Below are 23,946 nucleotides of genomic sequence, written 5' to 3'. Positions count from 1 at the left end.
TCGGTCATTAAAATGGATTTTTAGTGGTTGAATCAGGTTTTTTCTAATACTAAATAGAGTTTTTTTAATTTTACCTATATAAATATATAGTATTATACATAATAATAATAAAAATAATAAAATAAATTGTCAAACGGCGCAACGCGTTGCGCCGAAAGCAAACGGCGATTAAACAAATGACAAAAGCAAACGGTGATTTAAAAAATAATACTTGAAGATTTGCATGTCTCCTGTCATTGGCTATAAATAGCCAGTGATAGTTCGACAGAAAAGAGGAGGAAAAAAAAAAGGGAAAGAGAAAGAAAGAAAAAATTACTGTTAAATTTTTTTTAGTTTTTCTTTGCGCGAGTAGGATATTGTTTTAAAAAAATAACAATTTAAAAAATACCAAATATATCCCCACACATCTCAGCCGTTGAAATATTCCAAGATTTGATCTCATTGCGCCACGTCATCCGGTGTACCGAGCTTTCGGTGCACCGCGCCACACCAGATCACCGCTCCTCGCATCAGGATCGTCTGATCAACTTGCAGATCCAGCCAATCGCAGCCGCAGGATCAGTTCAAAGGAGATCCAACGGTTCGCAGCCCTCAGTTGCACCGGTGAACCGTGTCCGCGTCTACACCGTAGAACATCTCAGAGCCTCTCTCTCCTCTCGCCGGCGACTCTCTCTCTCTCCCCCGATCTCCCATCTCCGGCCACCTCCTGCCTCCGCACCACCACAGAAAGGTTTATCCCCTGCTGTAAAGAGAAACACCGGTGGCTTTCAGCGTTTTAGCCGCCTCATCTGGTCGGAAAAAGGCCGCGATTGTCGGCGGCCACCGAAGCTTCAAGTCGTCGATTCTCCTTCGTCAGCCATCAACGACCGACGATACCACCGCCATAAGAATCCTCGTCCTCAGATCTACCAGGATCGACCGTCTTTTGGACAGAAATCTCGCCGGAAATTTCGCCGCCGCCAACAGTAGCCGCGCGTGAGTCACACGCGCCGCCAGTGGCATTTTCGTAATTTTCGGAGAATTTCGAGGGTATTTCAGTCTTTTACCTATACAGTGATACTCAGGTAAATTTTTTGAGATTTCTAACATTTTTTTATTTTGTATATAAATTTTCTTGCATGTAAAAAAACAATAAAACAAAAAATATAAAAAAACAACGTGGTTCCCACACCCATTTTATCATATTATTGTTCGTGGATCCAAAGCCCAATTCTCGAATATGGTTATATCCATTTCTCAATAATATCAAAATAAAATTTGTTTTTATAAACGAATATTATTTGTCGACACGTCTCTTTTTTTAAAAAGGACCGATGTCAAAAATGTAAATATCAAATATGGATTATTTCCATTATTTCTTTTGGTAATCCAGACGTAATTCTCCTTTTTAGGGTTGAAACGTCATATTTTAGACAAGTCTCCTAATTTTTAGGGACTGATCGTCTCCTATTTTTAGGGACCGACGTTAATCATTTTAAAAAATGGCAAATTACCAATAAACCCAAAATATAATGGATTATATCCATTATTTCTTTTGGTAACCCAGACGTAACTCTCCTTTTTAGGGACAAACGTCAGTATTTTAGACAAGTCTCCTAATTTTTAGGGACTGATGTCATTTTAACGTGTCTCCTATTTTTAGGGACCGACGTTAATCATTTTAAAATAATTACCAATAAGCCCAAAATATAATAGCATTTGAATCAAATAGAAAACACACAAGTAAGGGTAACCTTTCTATTGAAAGGATGTTTTAAGGGTGGTGTCTACCTTCCCTTAATCATAACTAACCCCGTACCCGAATCTCTGGGACCAGTGTCTAATTTAGGATTTCTAGTTCCCTCAAATTACTAGATGGCGACTCCAATAAAATCTTTGTTTCCCCCAATCGAGAATAAAACCCTTTTTGTTAAAATAAACAAAAAAGCGGGAGCCGTCGCCCGACGTCGTGTATCGACAACGTGTATAACAAGTTGGCAACCAGCACTCTTAATAAGGTCAGCTACCACTCCCTCACCCGCCGATGTAGGATATTACAATCCACCCCCTTTAAGGAGCCCGACGACCTCGTCGGCACAACCGGAGAACTAGTGAGGTCGGCTCTGATACCAAATGTAACAGCCCGGCCTAACTTGCCATATATTATTTGCTTGAGGCCTTAATGCCCTCACGGTTTTGTTCTTGGTGACACGAGCCCACTTCTGAGCCTGATGCCCCAAAACACGTATGACAAGTTAGCAACCAGCACTCTTAATAAGGCCAGCTACCACTCCCTCACCCGCCGATGTGGGATATTACATACACCATGAATAATTCAAACTAAATGCTCATAATCTCTTTATTCTTAACATTTTTAGCATATATATTTTCAAAGTCTTTCTCTTTAAAATATATATAATTGCACTTTCTTTCTATAAAGTTAATGACTTAAGAGTCCCTACATCCATTAAAGGGAACCTTTTGCAAGTACCATCTACCAGTCATATTGGCTTACCAGACACCATAAGCTACCAACTACCAATCACTTGAGCTTTCCATATCAAGCCACCAAACATCTTGGTTAGGGAGAATAGATTAGATTGCTTGAACTAAGAGATGAACTGATTATCCAATACATAAGTTTGCCATGTATCTAGGCATCTTGGTGTTCAGATCAATATCATGCTCTTACTCTCTCTTTTGTAATACTTAAGTTTTGTTTATATTAATTTCTTGTTTATGCCTTTCATTTTCTTTTCTTTACTTGGTTAACTTCTTTCTCATTTATGCTCTTATCTTGTTTATTTATGTTTCTTTCTTTCATTATGTTTAACTAAGTTAATTATGTCAAGGTGAAAAGGGTACACTAATGGTGTAAGAATAAGTATAATATAAACTTAACATGAGCCTTAATGTTTAATACTAACATGCTATATATTTGTTATCTTGTTCACTTTTAATACTTTGCTTGTTAAATGGTTAATCTAGATTTATATTGTATAACACTTGGTACAACAAATACTTGGCACTTTCATAGCCCATATTGTATGGTATAACCGACACCTGAGCTATGAAAGGAACTTGATTTGTTGTTAACATAAGTTATAATCATGAATGCCTGACAACATTTACAAGTATTAGCATTATTCAAATAAGATAACTAATGTAATCATGTTAACAATTTATAATCTGATTGGAACCTCCTTTGTGTGTGGTTTCCAATTGAATAATAAGAGTTTATACTATACTTGTTTGAAATACCATTAGTGGATCCTCTAACCTTGACATTTGTTGTTATCATTGTTTAATCCTTACGTTAATCTTCCATCTCAAAGTTCTCATCAACTTCTTCTTCATCATCTTTATTATTATCATTATTAATAGTATTATTGGTATTATTATTATTATTACTATTACTACTAGTACTACTAGTTCTACTAGTATTATTATTATTATTATTATTGTCATTGTTATTGTTGTTAATATTGTTGTTGTATTATTGTTGTTTATAATTTATACAATTAACCTCCTTGTGGTTTGACCCCGGTCTTGCTGGGTTATTTATTACTTCGACACTCCTACACTTGGGAAAAGACATCAATCTTTTAGCCGTGTCAAGTTTTTGGCGCCGTTGCTAAGGAGGTAAATTCTTGTACAAATTATAGTATTTATTTTATTTTCTCTTTTCACTTTTCTTGTATCTAACTTTGTTTATTTTTTGTTTTGTTTTCTTCTTCTTTTTATTCTCTTTTTACACGTGCATGAGAGTTTGGTCACGTACATTAAGTGGTAGACTTTGTAGGGTATCCTCATCATTTTCAGAAAATATGGCCGAAGAAGATAACCAATCGCTTCATAATGAGAATATTCGGGGTAGAACACTTAGAGACCACATGAATCCCACAAGAACAAGTGCACCCTCATGCATAGTTTTTCCACTTGATGCATCTCATTTTAATTTTAAGCTAGATATTATTCAACTTTTACCTTCTTTTCATGGTTTAGATTTAGAAAATCCAAACTTGCATTTAAAGGAATTTGAGGAGGTCTGTAACACCTATAATGACTCAAATTGTAGCATGAACACCATCAGGTTAAAGCTTTTTCCTTTTTCATTAAAAGATAAAGCTAAAACATGGCTACAAAATTTGAGACCTAGATCCATTCGTGCTTGGGATGAAATGCAACAATAATTTTTAAAGAAATTTTTTCCGTCCCACGGGACAAACTCTTTCAAAAGACAAACAATCACTTTCACTCAAAAACTAGGAGAAACATTTTACCAATGTTGGGATAGGTATCGAGACTTGCTTAATACTTGCTCTCATCACGGTTTTAAAATATGGAGATTGGTGTCACATTTTTATGAAGGGTTAACTCCTAGAGATAGGCAAATGATTGAATTGATGTGCAATGGAACTTTTGAGAATAAAGACCCTAATGAAGCAATGGAATACCTAGACTTGCTAGCTGAAAATGTGCAAAATTGGGACACTACAGGAACTTATGAGGCACCAAGTAAAACCCAACCTCATACATCTAGTGGAGGTATGTACAACCTTAGGGACGATCATGACCTCCAAGCCAATTTTGCATCTTTAGTTAGAAAAGTTAAGGCACTAGAATTAAAAAAGAGTGGTCAACTAAAATCTGTTCAAGATATTATGTGTCAAATCTGTGAAACCAATGAACATTCAACCAATGATTGTCCAACTTTGCCTTCTTTTAAGGAATGTCTCTATGAAGAAGCCCATGCTTTAAATAGTTTCCAAAGGCCTAATCATAACCCATACTCGCAAACATACAACCATAGTTGGAGAAATCACCCAAATTTCAATTAGAAGAGTGATAACAATAATGCACAAACTTCACAGCCACCGTTTTAAGCACACCATAATTTCCCAAATTCTCATGGATATGCACCTCCTTATGCTCCACCTCCTAGAAGAAATCTTAAGGAAACATTACATGCATTCATTGAAAAGCAAGAGACGATCAACACTCAACTTGCTCAAAGCATGACAGATTTTAAAGATACTCTTATAAAATTGACATCTGCTCTCACTTTCCAAGAGAAAGGTAAGTTTTCATCTCAACCATAACAAAATCCAAAGGGGCAATACAATGTGAATGCAAGTAGTTCTGGAAGCCAACACATGGATCAAGCCAAATCAGTCATCACTCTTCGTAGTGGTAAGGTTATTGAAAAACCCATTCTTGAACCTTGTGAGAATGATGATGAGTCAATCTCTGAGGGTAAGGAAGGGGTTGAATCTGATCATTATAAAGAAAAGACTGATTCCCCGCCAGCACTTCCATTTCCTCATGCCATAGCCAAACAAAGGAAAGTCAATCACAACTCCGAAATCTTTGAAACTTTCAAACAGGTAAGGATCAAAATACCTTTGCTGGATGCTATTAAACAGGTTCCTTCTTATGCTAATTTTTTGAAAGATCTGTGCATTGTGAAGAGAAAACTGAATGTGAAAAAAAAGCCTTCTTAGCCGAACAAGTAAGTGCCATTCTTCAGAACAATAATGCTTTGAAATATAAAGACCCTGGTTGTCCTATAATTTCTTGCTTTATTGGAGAACATAAAATTGAAAGAGCCTTACTTGATCTTGGAGCTAGTGTGAATTTACTTCCATATTCAGTTTTTCAAAGTCTCAATCTAGGTGAGTTAAAACCAACTTCTATAACTCTTTTACTTGCCGATAGATCTGTAAAAGTGCCTAGAGGAATAGTTAAAGATGTGTTAGTACAAGTTGATAAATTCATTTATCCTGTGGATTTTATTGTCTTGGACACACAACCTGTTGAAGCATGTAATTCATTTCCTGTTATTTTAGGGCGTCCATTTCTTGCAACTTCTAATGCATTGATTAATTGTAGGAATGGACTGATGAAGTTATCTTTTGGAAACATGACATTGGAGATGAATATTTTCAACATTTGCAAGCAACCTGGAGATGATAATGATTTACAAGAAGTAGATTTTATTGAAGAATTGGTTTATGATCAATTTGAATCTACTTTGAGTAATACTGAGTTTGATGAATTTGAAGATTTACAAATGACTTATTCTCAGGAAGAAATCACGGATGAAAAAGGCATTGAAAATGTTGATGCGAATCTTTTATCAAGAGTGACAACAAATTCGATATCTGACATCACACCAATCAATGATTACTTTCCTGACAAATCCTTACTTTCTCTTAGTTCAATGCCTTGGTTTGCTAAAAATATCAATTTCCTTGCCTCAGGATATTTGCCAACTCATTGGAGTACCGGAGATAAAGGAAAGTTTTTGAATGAAGTGAGAAACTTTTATTGGGATGACCCTAACTTATTCAAACATTGTCCTGATCAAATATTTCAAAGATGCATTGCAGACAATGAGGTAAGTAGTGTAATTAAATTTTGTCATTCTGAAGCATGTGGGAGTCATTTCTTGTCAAAAAAGACCACTACGAAAATCTTTCAAAATGGATTTTATTGGCCCACCATGTTCAAGGACACATATGCATTCTGCAAAACTTGTGAAAGTTGTCAAAAAGTTGATACTAGTCAAAAAGTTTTGCTTTATAATTCTCGACTCAATTTATCTCCTGAAAAACTAAGATCAAGATGGAGTGATCCTTTTATTGTGAAACATGTGTATTCATATAGGGCCTGTGATATTGAGAATCCAAAGAATGACAATGTTTTTAAGGTAAATGAACATAGTTTGAAAGCTTACTTTGATAATTTTCCTAGTGAAAATGAATCCATTGGTTTGAATGATCCTGTAGATAAAAGTTGATTATTTTGTTTTTTTTTTCTCACATTGTTTTGTGTTTTGTTTTGCTAGTTTCTCTAACCCCGGTCAAAAGGCGGATAACGGTACTCCGTGACTTAAGTCAGTTCTTTCAGTTTCCATTATAACTGATATCTGTATATATTTGTGCAATTCTTTGCTCTTTCTCCCTTCTTTGACTCTCTTCTCTAATTCTCATTTGAAAATGGACACCACTCTTGAAAAATTAAAAAAGTACTTTCCCGCTCTACCTCAGAATGTGATTACAAAAATTTACTGTGCTAGGTGTGCAAGATTAAGGTTGTTAATGAATCATGGAATTCCTGAAGATATTCATTGGCTGATTGAAGCAAAGGTCCGATTATCAGGTGAGTCCTTCAATTCTTTCATCTCATACATGCCTGGAATAGGTAAAAGTACTTTTGCAAAGAAACGTAGTGCAAAACGACTGAAAGTCTGTCACAGATGTGCTAGATGGACTTGTAATGCAACATGTCGTTCTTTAGGAATGGTATCTATAAACCGTGAAGATAAAATACAATTCATTAAGGATGGCCTGAGTAAGGGGTCTTTAGATAATCTTTTATTGACTCTTGAGATGCATCCTAGTGGAGATGTGCATCATGCAATTCATGATTTATGGCCACAATTCCATAAAGAACATGCTCGATATAGTTTTGGGAATCTGACTAAAAAAGACCCTGTTTGCCAGTTTTTAAGAAAACTGGATGGGAAGCCTATCCTCGACCCATAGAGGGTGTTTAAGCCGTTCTTGGACGTAAAACCAAGGGAAGATGTGAGCCACAATCACAACTGTTTGTACATACACATGCTTTTTCAAAATAAATAAATAAATAAATACATAAAGAGAGAGAGAGAGAGAGAGTGAGACTCCAGCTAGCCTACATCTAGGTGAAATGATTGCATTTTCAATCCTCATCTATAAAATCTTCTCTTCCTTCCCCTCATTTCTACTCAACCCTTACATTAGACAAATATAGAAGTGTGTAGAAATGGCAAGTCCCTCAAGTTATTATATAAAAAATATTTGTGTTTTCGGTGGATCTAGTCGTGGGAAGGAAATAGCATTTTTAGAAGCAGCAAATCATCTTGGTCAGGTACTAGTTGAGAGAAAGATTCATCTAGTGTATGGGGGAGGCAGCCTTGGGTTAATGGGGGGTGTGTCAATAACTGCATTTTTAGGAGGTAGTCAAGTTTTGGGGGTCGTCCCCAAAGCTTTAGCAAAAGGGGACTTCATTGGGAAAACAATTGGAGAGGAACTACAAGTCTCCACAATGTTTGATCGAATGAATACAATGTTTAACCATGCTGATGCCTTCATATTTCCTCTTGGGCCCAATTGCACATTCACCATAAACCTATAGGTTTGCTAAATGTTAATGGTTTTTATGATAATTTATTGTCTTTTCTTGATCAAGCTGTGGAACATGAATTTCTAACATCTTCGACACGACAAATCATAATCTCTACTACTACTACTAAATAATTGATCGACCAACTACAATCTTTCACCCCTGTAATTGATCCTTCCATGAGTCGTATAAATTGGTCAACTAAGAAAAGCCGTAAAAACCTTAGATTGGATTTGAGCCTTCGTTTGTGAATCCTTGTGTCTTTTGGTTTTATTATTAGCATATTATTTTGTTTTGTTGTTTCTTATATTTGTTTAAGTGTGTTTCAGGTTTGTTAGTGTCCGTTGTTTCAGGTGATATCTTCTATACTCTATCTTTCTATCTTATGACATTGAGGACAATGTCTCATTCTGGTTGGGGGGAGAGGGTAGTAGTTGACGTTAAAAAAAAAACTGGTAGTAGTTGACGTTAAAAAAAAAAACTAACTTACTAACTGTTTTTGCTATTATTAAAACCATTTGACAAAACTGTTATTAGGGTGGCAGAGTAAGGAGGAATTTTAGTGACTCTTGAAACGCATCTTAGTAAACATTTTCTAATGGTTATTTGCAATATTCATAACAAGGCCTATTAGAATACTTCTTGAAATATTTAGGTGTACAAACTCTCGTATTGTTATCACTTAATTCTTGAGTCTTCTATGTTAATATGTCATTTAAATATTGGTCTCCCTTTCTCTCACATGGAAAAGGACACAATGAAACATGATTTCTAAAGTTTTTGAAGCTTCCATGTTTCAAAGAAAGAAATAAATTTAATTCTACCCTAAATGTATATATAGAAATTGACATTAGACCATTCCCTTTTCATTTTTCAGCAAGGAGATGACTCCATGTCTTTCCACACACAGAAACTGACCCAAGCAACGTGAAGTTCCATCCCTCTAACAAGTGTTTCCGCAATCATCTCCACCTTATAACACTTTAAGAATTTAAAGGCATGCCCATCGATCGTTGGCCAATTAATTAACTGTGCCAGTAGAATTTTCAAAACGCGGGTTTGATGCATGAAAAGTGAGTTTAGCTAATTCCTATTTCAGATAAGTTTTTTGTTTAATGAAGGGAAAAGGATAATTAAATTAAAGCAGGTTCTGTTGTACGTCTATTTCAATGACAAATGTCTTATAAAAGGTATTAAAAATCATGTATTCATCCGGAAATATGTGCAATACTTGAAACTTCGTGGAAGCAACAATATGGTTCGTTGGAAGGTTGTCGTCTCTGTTAGAATCTTGACAGAATTAATCTCTTGCTAATGAACAAGCAAGATCACCAAGGTTGACCAAGACTCACTAAGAAAATATGTACAGTTAAATCTGCAGAACCTGTATTAATCTCTAACTTATAACACTTTAAATTTTTTGTTGATCCTTGACTAAGCATCTTGGAATCTGAATGGCATATCTTAGAATGCATATGGTTATCTTTATTAGTATTTTTTTAAAAGAAGTCGAAAGCCTTTTTTGGCTAATTTCCATACTCGCCTTTGTATAAGTCAAAAACTATTCAAGCGGAATGCTTTTCTGTATTGTTTAAGTTCAATATATATACAAGATACATTAGGGTTTCCTTATACATCAGAGACTGATAAGAAATGACAGCTAATGTAATGCAGATTGATACAAAATATTCTTACGTATCTTTCCTACTTATCTCAAAATATAGCTTTCCTATTTACATCAAAACACTATAATTTCCAACATTCCCCCTCATGTTGGAGAGTGAATATCAATAACTCCCAACTTGCACATGAGCTGTTTGAACTTCTCTTTTCCCAAAACTTTTGTAAACACATCTGCTAATTGTTGTGAAGAAATCACGTATTGAGTAGCAATTTCACCTCGTAAAATTTTGTCCCGTGTCATCACCCAATTTTGGGTGATTCCCCAAAATTCGTTTTTTTCCAAAAAATAAAAAAAATCAAAAAAATCAAAATCAAAAAAATAAAATAAAGGCTGGCAATGCGGAGAAAGCCGACCAAGAAAGACTGCAAAAATAGGCGAAAATCAAGCTGCAATTTTCGAAAGAATTTTGGAGGCCTAATTGTACCCTGTTATGCCCAAAGATAGAAAAATACAAATTCAAAGATCAAATTAAATGAGTATTGAACGAATTTGCATAAAAATTAAGAAGACCTGCCTTTTATTTTCTTTCTCCAGCGATACAGTAGCACGGAAGACGAGAATACTTCTTTCCTGGGACTGCCTTTTTTTTTCTCAATAATAAAGAAGCAACAGCCCCTCTTACCTATAATAAAGGCAACACAGAGATGGATAATGCTTGTCTCTTTCTTTCTGCCTCCGTATTGCATTGTCTAGTCAAGGTTATTCTTTTCTTTCCTTCGGTGTTTATACCTGTTAATTTCTTTGTGGCGAAGGAACTCCCTCCCACCTTTTTTCCTTCCTTTATAAGTTTTAAAGTAGGAAGCTCTTCTCATCATTGCAGATAAACGAGAAATTGATGATGGAAAGATCAGAGAGTCCAAGCAAGATGATGAAGAAGAAAGAAATTTAACTTGCAAATTTATTGATATAATATAAACTTAAAGAATAGATTGAGGTAAATATCAATTTATTGAAATTTAACTTTTAAATTATTTTTTTTTCATCCTTAGATACTGAAGCTAAATTTTCACTGTCACAGGCCCTAGAAACGTTTAGAGTTAGACCTCTCATTTTCTATCATGAAATTTTCACTTTCACAGGCCCTAGAAAAGTTTAGACCTCTCATTTTCTATCATGTTCAACGTAAAAGACTTTTCAAATTCAGAAATGAGAGTGCTGAAGTCGTAATTAACCTGTTTCCATTTCACTTCCCTTCAATGTCACTTCATCAGGATCCTGTCTTACAGCTGTATGCATGATAATATTTTCAGAAACTGAACCTTAAACTGGGTTAAATTTCAGGCAAGACTTTTCCAACACTGTACAACGTTGGAATGTTCTTTAACCAATTCAATTCATCGTTTGTAACCATTTTATTCTCAAATCTTGATTTCTCAACTGGGAACTTTTATATGAATCACGTAACAGGGAAAGTGTTAAATTTCTTATAAAATGACGTTGTTTCTTACAATAAAAATATAATTTAGATGAAAAACTTTAAAAACAGACGAAAGTTCTTAATTGATAATTTTTAAAGGTGGATGAAAATATGAATGACAAAACTTTAAAACAGATGGAAATTTTTTATTAAGATTTTTTAAAGGTTTGAGAGTAAAATTGATGCAAAAAATTATTTTGTAGCAAAATCGAAACAACTTGTATAGTTGGAGGGCATTTTGTAGATTTGTGGATAAGATATTGTCTACTCGATGATTCATTCCACTTTTTCCAAATGAATGTGTATTGATTTCTTAATTAATGCTCCTACCGGTCTTTGACTGTTGTATTGAAAGGATCGTCCCCAAGCAGAATGACAGGAAACTACTCGCATAATGGGTGGTTGAAAAGTCTTGCTATGGTAAAATCATCTTTTGTTTAATTTCCATAATATGTCTGGAGTGTTGATTCAGTTTTGGTGACGAAGAATAACTTTTAGTTAGATTACACGAATCAAAGAACAAGAAGATAACAAGAAATCGCGAGAAGGGTCAAACAAGAACCCTAGCGGTTCTATTCTTGTTTAAATGATTATTCTGCCAAAAAAATCCCCTGAACACAAGGATTATTACTGTTTAAATATGTATAAAACCGACCATTACAAGAAAGTAAATCAAGATCCCAATTAGATAGAAAAAACAAAATTGTTAAATTCCAAAATTAAAAAGGAAAAATAAACTAAAACTGTAAAAAATAAAATTTTCTAGGCCTAATTTAAAGGCATTCCCATCGTCGGCCAATTAACTGTGCCAGTAGAATTTCCAAAACGCGGGTTTGATGCATGAAAAGTGAGTTTAGCTAATTGCTATTTCAGATAAGTTTTTTGTTTAATGAAGGGAAAGGGGAAATTAAATTAAAGCAGGTTCTGTTGCAGGTCTATTTCAATGACAAATGCCTTATAAAAGGTATTAAAAATCATGTATTCATCCTTTATACTCTCTGGAAAAATGTGTAATACTCGAAACTTCGTGGAAACAACAATTTGGTTCATTGGAAGGTTGTCTCTGTTAGAATCTTGACAGAATTAATCACCAAGTCCACCAAGACTCGATCACTAAGAAAATATGTACTGTTAAATCTGCAGGACCTGAAAGACTAGAACTTGCAGAGAAAAATAAATAATTTGAGAGTTAAGAGTTGAAGAAAAGCAGATTTTCATTTCACAAATAAAAAACAACTAGGATTCAGAGTTTATAAGAATTTTAATATTAGTTAAAGAAAAAATCATAATTAACATAGACATCATTAATAAAAAATATTAGTTTATTAAGAATTTTTGTTTAATTAGAATATTAGATTTCTTATTAGATTAAAATTTCTTTTGAGTAGTTTAATTTTTTAATTATCTGAGACTTAAAACATATAAATAAACTTATAAAAACATAATTTATAAATATAAAAAAATATAAATAAGATATATATATATATATATATATATATATATTAAAAAAACTCTTAATAAAAAATATCATTCCACTCATTTTTCTTTTTATTCTTTAACTTTGTTCTTACATTTATTTTTATAAATCCAACATATTTCTACCAACTGGAAACAGAAAATTACAGAGCAAGAATCTGACATGAAACAATAACAAAGACCAAGTCTAACTAAGACTTTTTCAAACTTCAAAGGCAAACTCTCATGAGTTTTAACAGTCTCGGGGTCTCCTTTTATATGTTCTATATGTGTTCTTCTTTCCATGGTATAGTCTCTGCAAGTTTTTGAAAGAAATGGCATCCGATCTTCCTTGTATTGTATACTTCTTCTTTTTGCTGTTCCCAAGTTCTTCGGTAGCTCAAAGGAATGGAAATGTAATGGTGGGAGACTCCCTCACTGCAGGCGATGAGGCAACACCGTGGCTTTCTCCAGCTGAGGATTTCGCTTTTGGGTTTCGTCAGCTAGACAAAAAGGATCTCTACTTGCTTGCCATATGGTACAACAAAATCCCAGACAAAACCATAGTTTGGTATGCAAACGGAGATAGACCTGCGCCAAAAAAGTCCACGGTGAAGTTAACTGCTGAACTTGGAGTAGTGCTTAACAATCCTCAAGGTGGAGAAATCTGGAAATCTGGTCCTGGTAACGGTGAGGCAGCGTATGGTTTCATGAATGACACAGGCAACTTCCAGGTTGCAAATGCAAATGGAGAAAAGTTGTGGCAGAGTTTTGAGTTGCTTACTGATACCCTGTTGCCTACACAGATAATGGAAAAGGGGGGATTTCTTTCTTCTAGACTATCAGAGACCAACTTTTCACAAGGCAGGTTCCAGTTCCGTTTGATTCCGGACGGAAATGCTGTGCTTAATACCATCAATTTGCCAACTGGGTTTCCATATGAAGCCTACTTTTGGAGCAACACAGTAGATTCTGATAGAATTAATCTTGTTGCTTTATTTCAGTTTGTTTTGTTTATGTTTTAATTCCAGCAGAGTTTAAGAGTAGACGTAACCGTTCATATAGAAGTTATGATTTAGAGGTTATTTAGTGGACGTAACTTTTCATATAGCAGTTATGATTTAGAGGTTATTTAGAGGACGTAACCTTTCGTATTTGCTTCTATATATAATAAGAAAATTAGAAAATGATGCAGTGAGTTAAGCATCACAAAAGACCTCTGTTTTTTCATTATTTTTGTCTCTGTGATTGTGTGAGTTTCCCAAATTGTGTGACTGGCCGTAAGAAAGAATAACCATCATTTGGTATCAGAGCCAGGCCCCAGAATTAGCCATGATGGATGAATCCTCAGAATGTCGAACAAAAGGTGGTGGGCCCCCAATCACGATGTAATCCATGGATCAGCTCTATTGGATAGACGGTGTGCTCCCTTCATGGACGTGTCCTGATCCCAACACGGTGAAGAGGAGTTGACCTAGAAAGAGCAAACTCTCAAGTTAGGTAGTGCTCTCCGGATGCTTCATGGACGTGTCCTGACCCCAACACGGTAAAGTAGAGAATGAAGAATCCTGGTTGGTAGAGAGTGGACAGATGAATGATCGGTTTGAGGGGAGGCTCGGTGGTCCTTTGATCGAGGGGAGGATTGTTGGGTATACGATCAAAGTCTCACATTGGCTAGAAGTGGGGAGGATCATGGGTATATAAAGATGGATAAATATCTCCATTAGTGTGAGGCCTTTTGGGTATAACTTAAGAGCAAATCCATGAGGGATTAGGCCCAAAGTGGACAATATTACACCAATGTGGAGATAGGTGGTGTCCATAGTCCTTACAAGTGGTATCAGAGCCAAGGTTGTCAAAGCAATGGCCGGTGTTGAAGGAGATCAATCTAAGACGCTTGCAGTCGTCAATCCGACAGCAAGAGGAGCCTCAATCCCGATCCATTATCCAATGTTAAGCGAAACGAACTACGACATATGGGCTGTCAAGATGAAGATAATCTTGCGTTAGCTAGGAGTATGGTCAGTGATCAAAGGTGCAGACACAGACGATGACAAAGATCAAGGCGCCATGGTAGCCATCTCTCAAGCCGTGCCAGATGACGTGATGATGGCAATCGCGGAGAAGCAGACGACAAAGGAGGCTTGGGACGCACTCAGGGAGATGCGAATTGGCGAAGATCGTGTCAAGAAGGCACGTGTACAAGTACTGAAATGACAATTGTACAAGGTGCATATGCAAGATTCAGAAACCGTAAATGAGTATTCGATGAAGTTGACTGCCTTGGTTGGTGAGATCCGATCACTTGACGCGAAACTTGAAGAAAGCGAAGTTGTTGAAAAGCTGTTCAGTTCGGTTCCAGATCGATTTCTTCAAATCATTGGGACAATTGAGCAGTTTGGAGATGTAGACACGATGTCGGTTTCAGAAGCAATTGGGCGTTTGAGAACATTTGAAGAGGGATTGAAGGGGCGATCTCATACAGAGAGTACAGGAGAGCAGTTGCTATTCACCCAAGCCGAAAGGGAAGCAAGAACCCCAAAGGCAAAGAAATATGAAAGTTTCAGCAACAACAAAAAAGGAGGACGTCACTGGAGAGGACATGGTAGTGGGCGTGGATATGGTGGAGGTCGAGTATTACAGGGTCAGTCAAATTTGGGGATGGCTCGACTGTAAAAATCCAAGGAAGAGGTTCGGTTTTGCTTGAAGACTTCACAGGTGAACATCGAATACTTACTAATGTCTACTACATCCCAATGTTGAAGAGCAACATAATAAGCCTTGGCCAGTTGGATGAAAACGGATGCAAGGTTGTGATTGAAGGAGGTGTTATGACTATTTTGGACAGATTACAAAGGCTACTAGCAAAAGTGAAGAGGTCAAGCAACCGATTATATGTGCTTAACATAGCACCAGCTCTACCCGAATGCTTTCTGGTAAGGAGCAAAGAAGAAGCATGGCGATGGCATGCAAGATACGGGCATGTGAATTTTCATGCTTTGAAGTCTCTAAGTCAGAAACAGATGGTGCATGGCTTGCCCATAATCGAGCATGAAGATCGCATTTGTGATGGATGTTTGATTGGAAAACAACAACGAAAACCATTCCCTGCTGAATCAAATTTCAGAGCCGAGTACTCTCTTGAGTTGTGGCATATAGATTTGTGCGGGCCAATCACACCGACTACGAATGGGGGAAAGCGTTATTTTATGCTAATTGTCGATGATTGCACAAGGTTTATGTGGCAGGTTCTGATCTCAAGCAAAGCCGAGGCGTTCGAAAGTTTTAAAAGGATCAAAGCTGCAATCGAAATGGAGAAAGGGTGTAAGTTGAAAGCTTTTCGAAGTGATCGTGGTGGTGAATTCACATCAAATGAGTTCAAAGGCTTTTGTGAATTAAATGGTATTAAACACTACCTTACTGCACCTTATTCTCCGTAGCAAAATGGTGTCATGGAACGGAGAAATCAGACAGTGGTTGGCATGGCAAGAAGTTTACTGAAAAGTAAAAGTGTTTCCGATGAATTTTGGGGATAAGCGGTGTCAATGACAATTTACTTGCTGAACAGAGCACCAACTAAGAGTCTAGTTGACAAGACACCCTATGAAGCCTACTACAATCGAAAGTCAAGAGTTGAACACTTGCGAATTTTTGGATGTATTGCTCACGTGAAGAATGTCACACCTCACTTTTCGAAACTAGTAGATCGAAGTAAACCTATGGTGTTTATTGGATATGATTTGAATACCAAGGGTTATCGGATGTTTGATCCAAAGACAAAACAGGTGGTAGTGACTCGTGATGCCGTGTTTGATGAAGAAAAGAAGTGGGAGTGGACTGATTCATCGGCTATAGAATCTAAACCAGCAAAGGATATCTTTTCTGTTCTTTATTTTCCTGTTGCAGTTTCAAGTGATGCTGCCCATCAACGAATTGAGGAAGAGATGCTATATCCAAATATGGTGTCTCCACAGCCAAGGTTCTATCAATCTGGCGAGCCTGAGAATACATCTGCTGGTAGCAACAGAGCAGATGGATTCGGCTCTGGAAATGCACAAACTCCAGTGTCGTTTCCTGTTGAGCAGAGGGCATCCGAATTCATCCATCCAGAGGCATCAGAAGTGGGACCAAGAGGGAAACGAGACCTAAACAGTTTGTACGACAAAACTATTCCTACTGAATTGGATTATTCGGGGCTATGTTTGCTAGGAGAGGAGGAGCCTATGAGTTATGAAGAAGCAAGAACTGATTCAGCATGGAGAAAGGCTATGGAAGAAGAAATTTCCAGCATACAGGAGAATGCAACATGGAGGTTAGTTGTTTTACCAGAAAATCAAAAGCCAATTGGTTTGAAGTGGGTGTTTAAATTGAAGAAAGATACTCAAGGGAGAATAATCAAACACAAGGCGAGGTTAGTAGCAAAGGGGTATGTTCAAAAGCACGGGATAGATTTTGACGAAGTTTTTGCTCATGTTGCTCAGTTGGAAACTGTACGGTTGTTGATATCAATCGCTGCACAAAAGGGGTGGCAAGTGCATCACATGGATGTAAAATCCGCTTTCCTTAACGGTGAATTGGAGGAGGATGTGTATGTTCTGCAGCCACCGGGTTTTGAGATAAAAGGAGAAGAGTATAAGGTGCTGAAACTGTATAAAGCCTTGTATGGTTTGCGACAAGCACGTAGAGCATGGAATTCCAAGTTGGATAAGTCGTTGAAGGCACTCGGTTTTGAGAGGTATCTTCTAGAACATGCGGTGTACACAAGAAAGGAAGGAAATTTAACTGTTGGAGTATACGTAGACGATTTAATTATCACTGGAGGATGTATTCGAGACATTGACAAATTCAAATCTCAGATGAAAGGGCTATTTAGAATGAGTGATCTTGGGTTGCTTAGCTATTATTTGGGAATTGAAGTGTGTCAGACTCCAGCAAGAATCACCTTAAAGCAATCGAGTTTTGCAAAGAAGGTGCTGGAGAAATGTGGGATGAAGGACTGTAACTCAACACAGATTCCTATGGAGCCTCGCCTGAAATTGAACAAGGACAGCCTTGAACCTCCTGTAGATGTAACTTTGTATCGAAGTATCGTTGGCAATTTGAGATACTTGCTGCACACACGTCCAGACTTGACGTTTGCTGTTGGAATGGTAAGTCGATTTATGGAGAAACCCACGCTGGAACATATGGCAGCAGTAAAGCACATATTGAGGTACGTGAAGGGAACATTGAACTTTGGTTTTGTGTATGAGAAGAAAGAAGGAGATTTGGAGCTGATCGGGTTTTCGGACAGAGATCTGGTTGGTGACAATAATGACAGAAAAAGCACTTCAGGATTGATATTCTTTCTTGGGGCAAATCCGATCAGCTGGTGTTCACAAAAGCAGAAAGTGGTGGCGCTGTCTTCATGCGAAGCAGAATATATTGCTGGTTGTGCGGCAGCGTGTCAAGGTGTGTGGCTGAGTCAATTGTTAGGAGAATTGCAAAAGGCTGAACCTAAGAAAGTGGTGCTAAAAATGGATAATCAATCCGCAATTGCTCTAACCAAGAACTCAGTTCATCATGAGAGGAGTAAACATATTGACACTCGGTTTCATTACATAAGAGATTGTGTGAAATCGGGATTGGTTGAAGTTCAGCATGTTCGTACCGAGGACCAGCTTGCTGATATCTTAACAAAGTCACTGGGAAGGATAAAGTTTCAGGAGATGAGAGGAAAGATTGGTGTACTGGACATCAATAAAGAACAACAAGCTTAAGGAGGAGAATGATAGAATTAATCTTGTTGTTTTATTTCAGTTTGTTTTGTTTATGTTTTAATTCCAGCAGAGTTTAAGAGTAGACGTAACCGTTCATATAGAAGTTATGATTTAGAGGTTATTTAGTGGACGTAACTTTTCATATAGCAGTTATGATTTAGAGGTTATTAAGAGGATGTAACCTTTCGTATTTGCTTCTATATATAATAAGAAAATCAGAAAATAATGCAGTGAGTTAAGCATCACAAAAGGCCTCTGTTCTTTCATTATTTTTGTCTCTGTGATTGTGTGAGTTTGATTCCGGACGGAAATGCTGTGCTTAATACCATCAATTTGCCAACTGGGTTTCCATATGAAGCCTACTTTTGGAGCAACACAGTAGATTCTAACTCATCAAATGCTGGATATCAAGTTGTCTTCAATGAGTCCGGATACTTGTATGTTTTGAGAGCAAGGAATAAGAGAGAGGTATTGACACCAGGAAGAGTAGTCCCAGCTGCTGAAAATTATCATAGAGCAACTTTACATTTTGATGGAGTTTTCGTCCTGTACTCTCACCCGAAGAATTCTTCTGGTAATGAAAGCTGGTCTGTCGTTCGCACCATGCCAGTAAATATTTGCACTGATGTTCGTGGAAAGAAAGGTACAGGACCTTGCGGATTTAATGGTGTCTGCACAATCAGTACAGATCAGAGGGCAATCTGCAGATGTCCACAGAGATTTTCTCTACTAGATCCTGATGATCCATACGGAGGCTGCAAACCAGATTTTCCGACACAGGTCTGTGCAGAAGATGTGCCAAATGCCCCAGAAGATTATGAATTGGTACAGCTCACCAATATTGATTGGCCAGAATCAGATTATGAGATGTACACTCCTTATAATATTGAAGACTGTAAAAAGGCTTGCCTACAAGATTGCTTCTGTAATGTAATTGTGTTTAGAGAAGGAACCTGTTGGAAGAAGAAGCTCCCACTCTCAAATGGGAGGCAAGATGAGAGTGTAAATGGAGCGTCATTTATGAAAGTGAGGAAAGGTAATTACACACTACCAGGACCTCCTCCAATCCCGAAGAAGAACCGTGATAGTTTAGTCCTAGTAGTCTCAGTGCTCTTGGGTGGTTCAGTGTTTTTCAACTTCGTATTGGTTGATGTGGCTAGTTTTGCTTTTTTCTTCATCTATCACAACAAGTTCACTAGGACTCCTCAAGTTGAAAGAGCTGTGCAATCCAATCTGCGCTGCTTTAGTTACAAAGAGCTTATGGAAGCAACAAATGTGTTCAAGGAAGAAGTAGGAAGGGGAGCTTTTGGCATCGTTTACAAAGGGCTAGTACAAATAGGTTCTGGAGTTCCTGTTGCTATTAAGAAGGTGGACAGGTTTGTTAAAGAAAGTGAAAAGGAATTCAAGACTGAAGTTGATGCGATCGCCCAGACACACCACAAGAATCTAGTTCGGCTGATTGGATTTTGTGATGAAGGACAGCACCGTATGTTGGTATACGAGTTCTTGAGCAATGGTGCCCTAGCAAGCTTCCTCTTTGGAGATGTAAAACTCAGTTGGAACCAGAGGACCCAAATAGCATTTGGAATTGCAAGAGGACTTCTGTACCTTCATGACGAGTGCAGTACCCAGATCATCCATTGCGATATAAAGCCTCAAAACATTCTGCTCGATGAACATTACGATGCCAGGATTGCTGATTTTGGATTGGCAAAACTCTTGTCTCTAGATCAGAGCCAAACATTTACTGCCATTAGAGGAACTAAAGGGTACGTGGCACCAGAATGGTTTAGGAACATGCTGATCACAGTGAAGGTCGATGTGTACAGTTTTGGTGTCTTGTTGTTGGAGATTATCTGTTGTCGAAGAAGTGTAGATACAGAAGTAGGAGAGGAGAGAGCAATTCTAACAGACTGGGCTTATGATTGCTATAAAGAAGGCATGATGCATGCTTTGGTTGAAAACGATGAGGAGGCCTTGAATGATATGAAGAAGCTCGAGAGGTTTGTGATGGTTGCAATTTGGTGCATTCAGGAAGACCCCAACCTGAGACCATCCATGAAGATGGTTATGCTGATGCTCGAAGGCATAATTCAAGTTCCTGTTCCACCATGTCCAAGCCCATTTAGTATAGCTAGTTGAAACCAGCTCCTCAGAATCACAGCCATTATCATTAATTCATTATAGATTGCAACTGCCTTGTGCTTTTACACCCTTTTCAGGTTAGTTTACGCTTCTCGGGGTCGAGATGATGTTTTCTTTTTTCTGTATGAAGTTAAAGAGCTGCTTATAGAACTGTAACTTTAACATAAATGTTTCCCCAATGATCTAAAACTCAGGAGCTATGCTCTGAATATAAGTTATTTTCCAGGTAATCCTAATTTTCTATGTTAGATATTACTAGCTCTAAAGCTCTGCAGATTACACCAGCTGATTCTCTGCAGAAAGCAGGTTGCAGCTAGTATCTAACAACCAGCAATATTACAGAATAAGCATTGCTAGGCTTTGCTCAAAACCTCAGAATACACTGATTTCAGGTTTTGTCCTTCATCATTATACTAAGAACATCTCGGGCTAGTGTTTCAGTTTCTTGAAGAATTTGTTATAGTAAATTCAATTCAGAAGGTCCAGCCACCAACCATTGACCGGCGGCACCCTGCTGCCTTCACACATCAAAATCATATTAATAATATCATTATTTTCACTTTAATTTGTAACAACATGCAGAGAGATCTATTTTAATATGTTTAAAATAATATATAGATATCATTATTTTCACTTTAATTTATAATGAATATTAATTTTTTTAACTAATTTAAAATGATAATTTCTCCACTCATCAAAATCATGGTAATAAAGCAATTGTAAAAAATATAATTTATTGCTAAGAAGATAATATAATTAGATAATGATTTACTCAACAATAAAATAAATAATCAATTCAATTATATATTAAATAAAATATTTGCATCCCCACCATTTTAAAATCTAACATAGTTGAAAAGTTAAGATAATAATTTCATTATAAATTCATAATTTTGATTATCTTTCACTCTCCACATCTTCATCATTAAATCCAATTCCTTTAAGAGCATGATCAATGAACAATTTTCACTTCTTTATATTATATATGTTTTAATTATTATATTCATTTTTAATAATGATATTCATTTAGTTTGTTAATAAAATACTCACTAATGTGGCAAAAAAAAACTCTACTTATATCCCTTAATAAAAATCATTTGTCATTAATAATTTTAATTAATTTATATAAAAATTAATTTACTCTTATTAAAAATATTCATTTTTCATTAATTGTTTTATTTAATTTATATAAAAATTAACTTACTCTAATTAATCTATTTTTTAATTATTACGAAATATAAAAAATTGTATAAAATAATTTATTGTTTATTTTGAATAAATATTTTTTTCATATTAATTTTGATGAAATGAAAAAACCAAACTTAATTTTAATACATTTACATCCATAAAAAATATTTTAAAATATTTGATAATGAGTAAATTAAAAATAAATAAATATATAGGCTTGATTTTGTCTATGTCACATCTAACTTAATTTTTAAAAAGACAAAAAAATTGGCTAAAAAACATTTCTAAGATAAAGATTAAAATCTATTTTTATCTTTGTTTTAACGACAAAACATATTTATGTCCTTTTTTTTCTGCTTTTTTTATTAAGAAATAGTAACCGCTATCTAAATATATTATTAAAAACATCAATAATACGATGATTTTTGTAAAATTTAATTCAACCATAAGTAATCATGAGAGTCTTCTATGTTAATATGTCATTTAAATATTGGTCTCCCTTTCTCTCACATGGAAAAGGACACAATGAAACATGATTTCTAAAGTTTTTGAAGCTTCCATGTTTCAAAGAAAGAAATAAATTTAATTCTACCCTAAATGTATATATAGAAATTAACATTAGACCATTCCCTTTTCATTTTTCAGCAAGGAGATGACTCCATGTCTTTCCACACACAGAAACTGACCCAAGCAACGTGAAGTTCCATCCCTCTAACAAGTGTTTCCGCAATCATCTCCACCTTATAACACACTTTAAGAATTTAAAGGCATGCCCATCGATCGTTGGCCAATTAATTAACTATGCCAGTAGAATTTCCAAAACGCGGGTTTGATGCATGAAAAGTGAGTTTAGCTAATTCCTATTTCAGATAAGTTTTTTGTTTAATGAAGGGAAAAGGATAGTTAAATTAAAGCAGGTTCTGTTGTACGTCTATTTCAATGACAAATGTCTTATAAAAGGTATTAAAAATCATGTATTCATCCGGAAATATGTGCAATACTTGAAACTTCGTGGAAGCAACAATATGGTTCGTTGGAAGGTTGTCGTCTCTGTTAGAATCTTGACAGAATTAATCTCTTGCTAATGAACAAGCAAGATCACCAAGGTTGACCAAGACTCACTAAGAAAATATGTACAGTTAAATCTGCAGAACCTGTATTAATCTCTAACTTATAACACTTTAAATTTTTTGTTGATCCTTGACTAAGCATCTTGGAATCTGAATGGCATATCTTAGAATGCGTATGGTTATCTTTATTAGTATTTTTTTAAAAGAAGTCGAAAGCCTTTTTTGGCTAATTTCCATACTCGCCTTTGGCTAAAAACATGTTATTTTGGAATTTTATGCATTTTTTGGATTGTTTTAAAATTTTTTGGAATTTAGCGTCAAAATTTGGGTTAAGAAATCTTTCGTTGAAACTCTGATACAATTCACACCATATACCTAATAAAAACACTATTTTTTTAGTACATTTTGCTTTCCTTTCAATTATTCTTTTTCGTTACACATTATTCTCCAGGACAACTGCAATTTTTCTTCTGATCTATGAGAATGAGATGCATTGATCATAGCTTAAATCAAGTGTTGGGGATTCCTGCTCCCCTATACGCGGACCGTTGGTGTACTGATAGTTGCCCATTGGAGACTAAGCACACTAACACAATATTTAACGTGGTTCGGCAAACCGCCTACATCCACGGGAGAAATTAATATTATTAAAGACAGATAGAGAAATGATTACAACACACATGAAGGAGTAGGATCACTTCACTCAAACTCTACTCCCATTGCTCTCACACTGCTGCACAAGGCAGCAGGGTTGCTGCCCTTGGCAGCCCCTCTTTCTCTCTTGCTCTCTCACATTCTGCACTCTCACTCTCTTAAACTTTGTTGTTCTCTCTCGGTGCCTATTTATAGACAAGAATGGTGCCACCAGCTCCAGCTTTTCTTCAACAATGGTGGCTGCATTAATGATGGCAGCACATGGGTTGCACCATTTTGTCAATAGTTTGTGCAATTACCGTTGTAACCTTTTGACAATGGAGTCTGCAATCAGACTATACTTTGGAAAAAAAATTTCAACCCTTTCAGTATGTATATATTACCAAGTTTCTGTTCATTCAGCTATAAAAAGTGTTTTTTCAACCA

At 36.1% G+C, this 23,946-nt stretch overlaps 1 protein-coding gene across 1 annotated transcript; it reads left to right on the top strand.

The window, feature by feature from the left end:
* The first annotated feature begins 12,945 nt into the window (after window positions 1–12,945).
* Window positions 12,946–20,605, top strand: LOC133683038 (G-type lectin S-receptor-like serine/threonine-protein kinase LECRK4). Its single transcript, XM_062106554.1, has 2 exons — window positions 12,946–13,661; window positions 18,822–20,605. Exons 1-2 carry the CDS (start codon window positions 13,040–13,042, stop codon window positions 20,603–20,605), a joined length of 2,406 nt encoding a protein of 801 aa, XP_061962538.1. The 5' UTR covers window positions 12,946–13,039.
* The last annotated feature ends 3,341 nt before the right edge of the window (window positions 20,606–23,946 follow it).

This window comes from Populus nigra, chromosome 1 (assembly GCF_951802175.1).
Source record: "Populus nigra chromosome 1, ddPopNigr1.1, whole genome shotgun sequence".
NCBI lineage: Eukaryota > Viridiplantae > Streptophyta > Magnoliopsida > Malpighiales > Salicaceae > Populus > Populus nigra.
The sequence above is the reverse complement of the archived record's forward strand: the minus strand, read 5'-3'. Positions and strand labels throughout refer to the sequence as shown.

Bases quoted from the DNA above. Each gene is read 5' to 3' on its own strand.
- LOC133683038 (XM_062106554.1), top strand. From the start codon at position 13,040: ATGGCATCCGATCTTCCTTGTATTGTATACTTCTTCTTTTTGCTGTTC. The intron at 13,662-18,821 runs GCAACACAGTAG...TTCCATATGAAG, and splicing joins ATATGAAGCCTACTTTTGGA to CCTACTTTTGGAGCAACACA.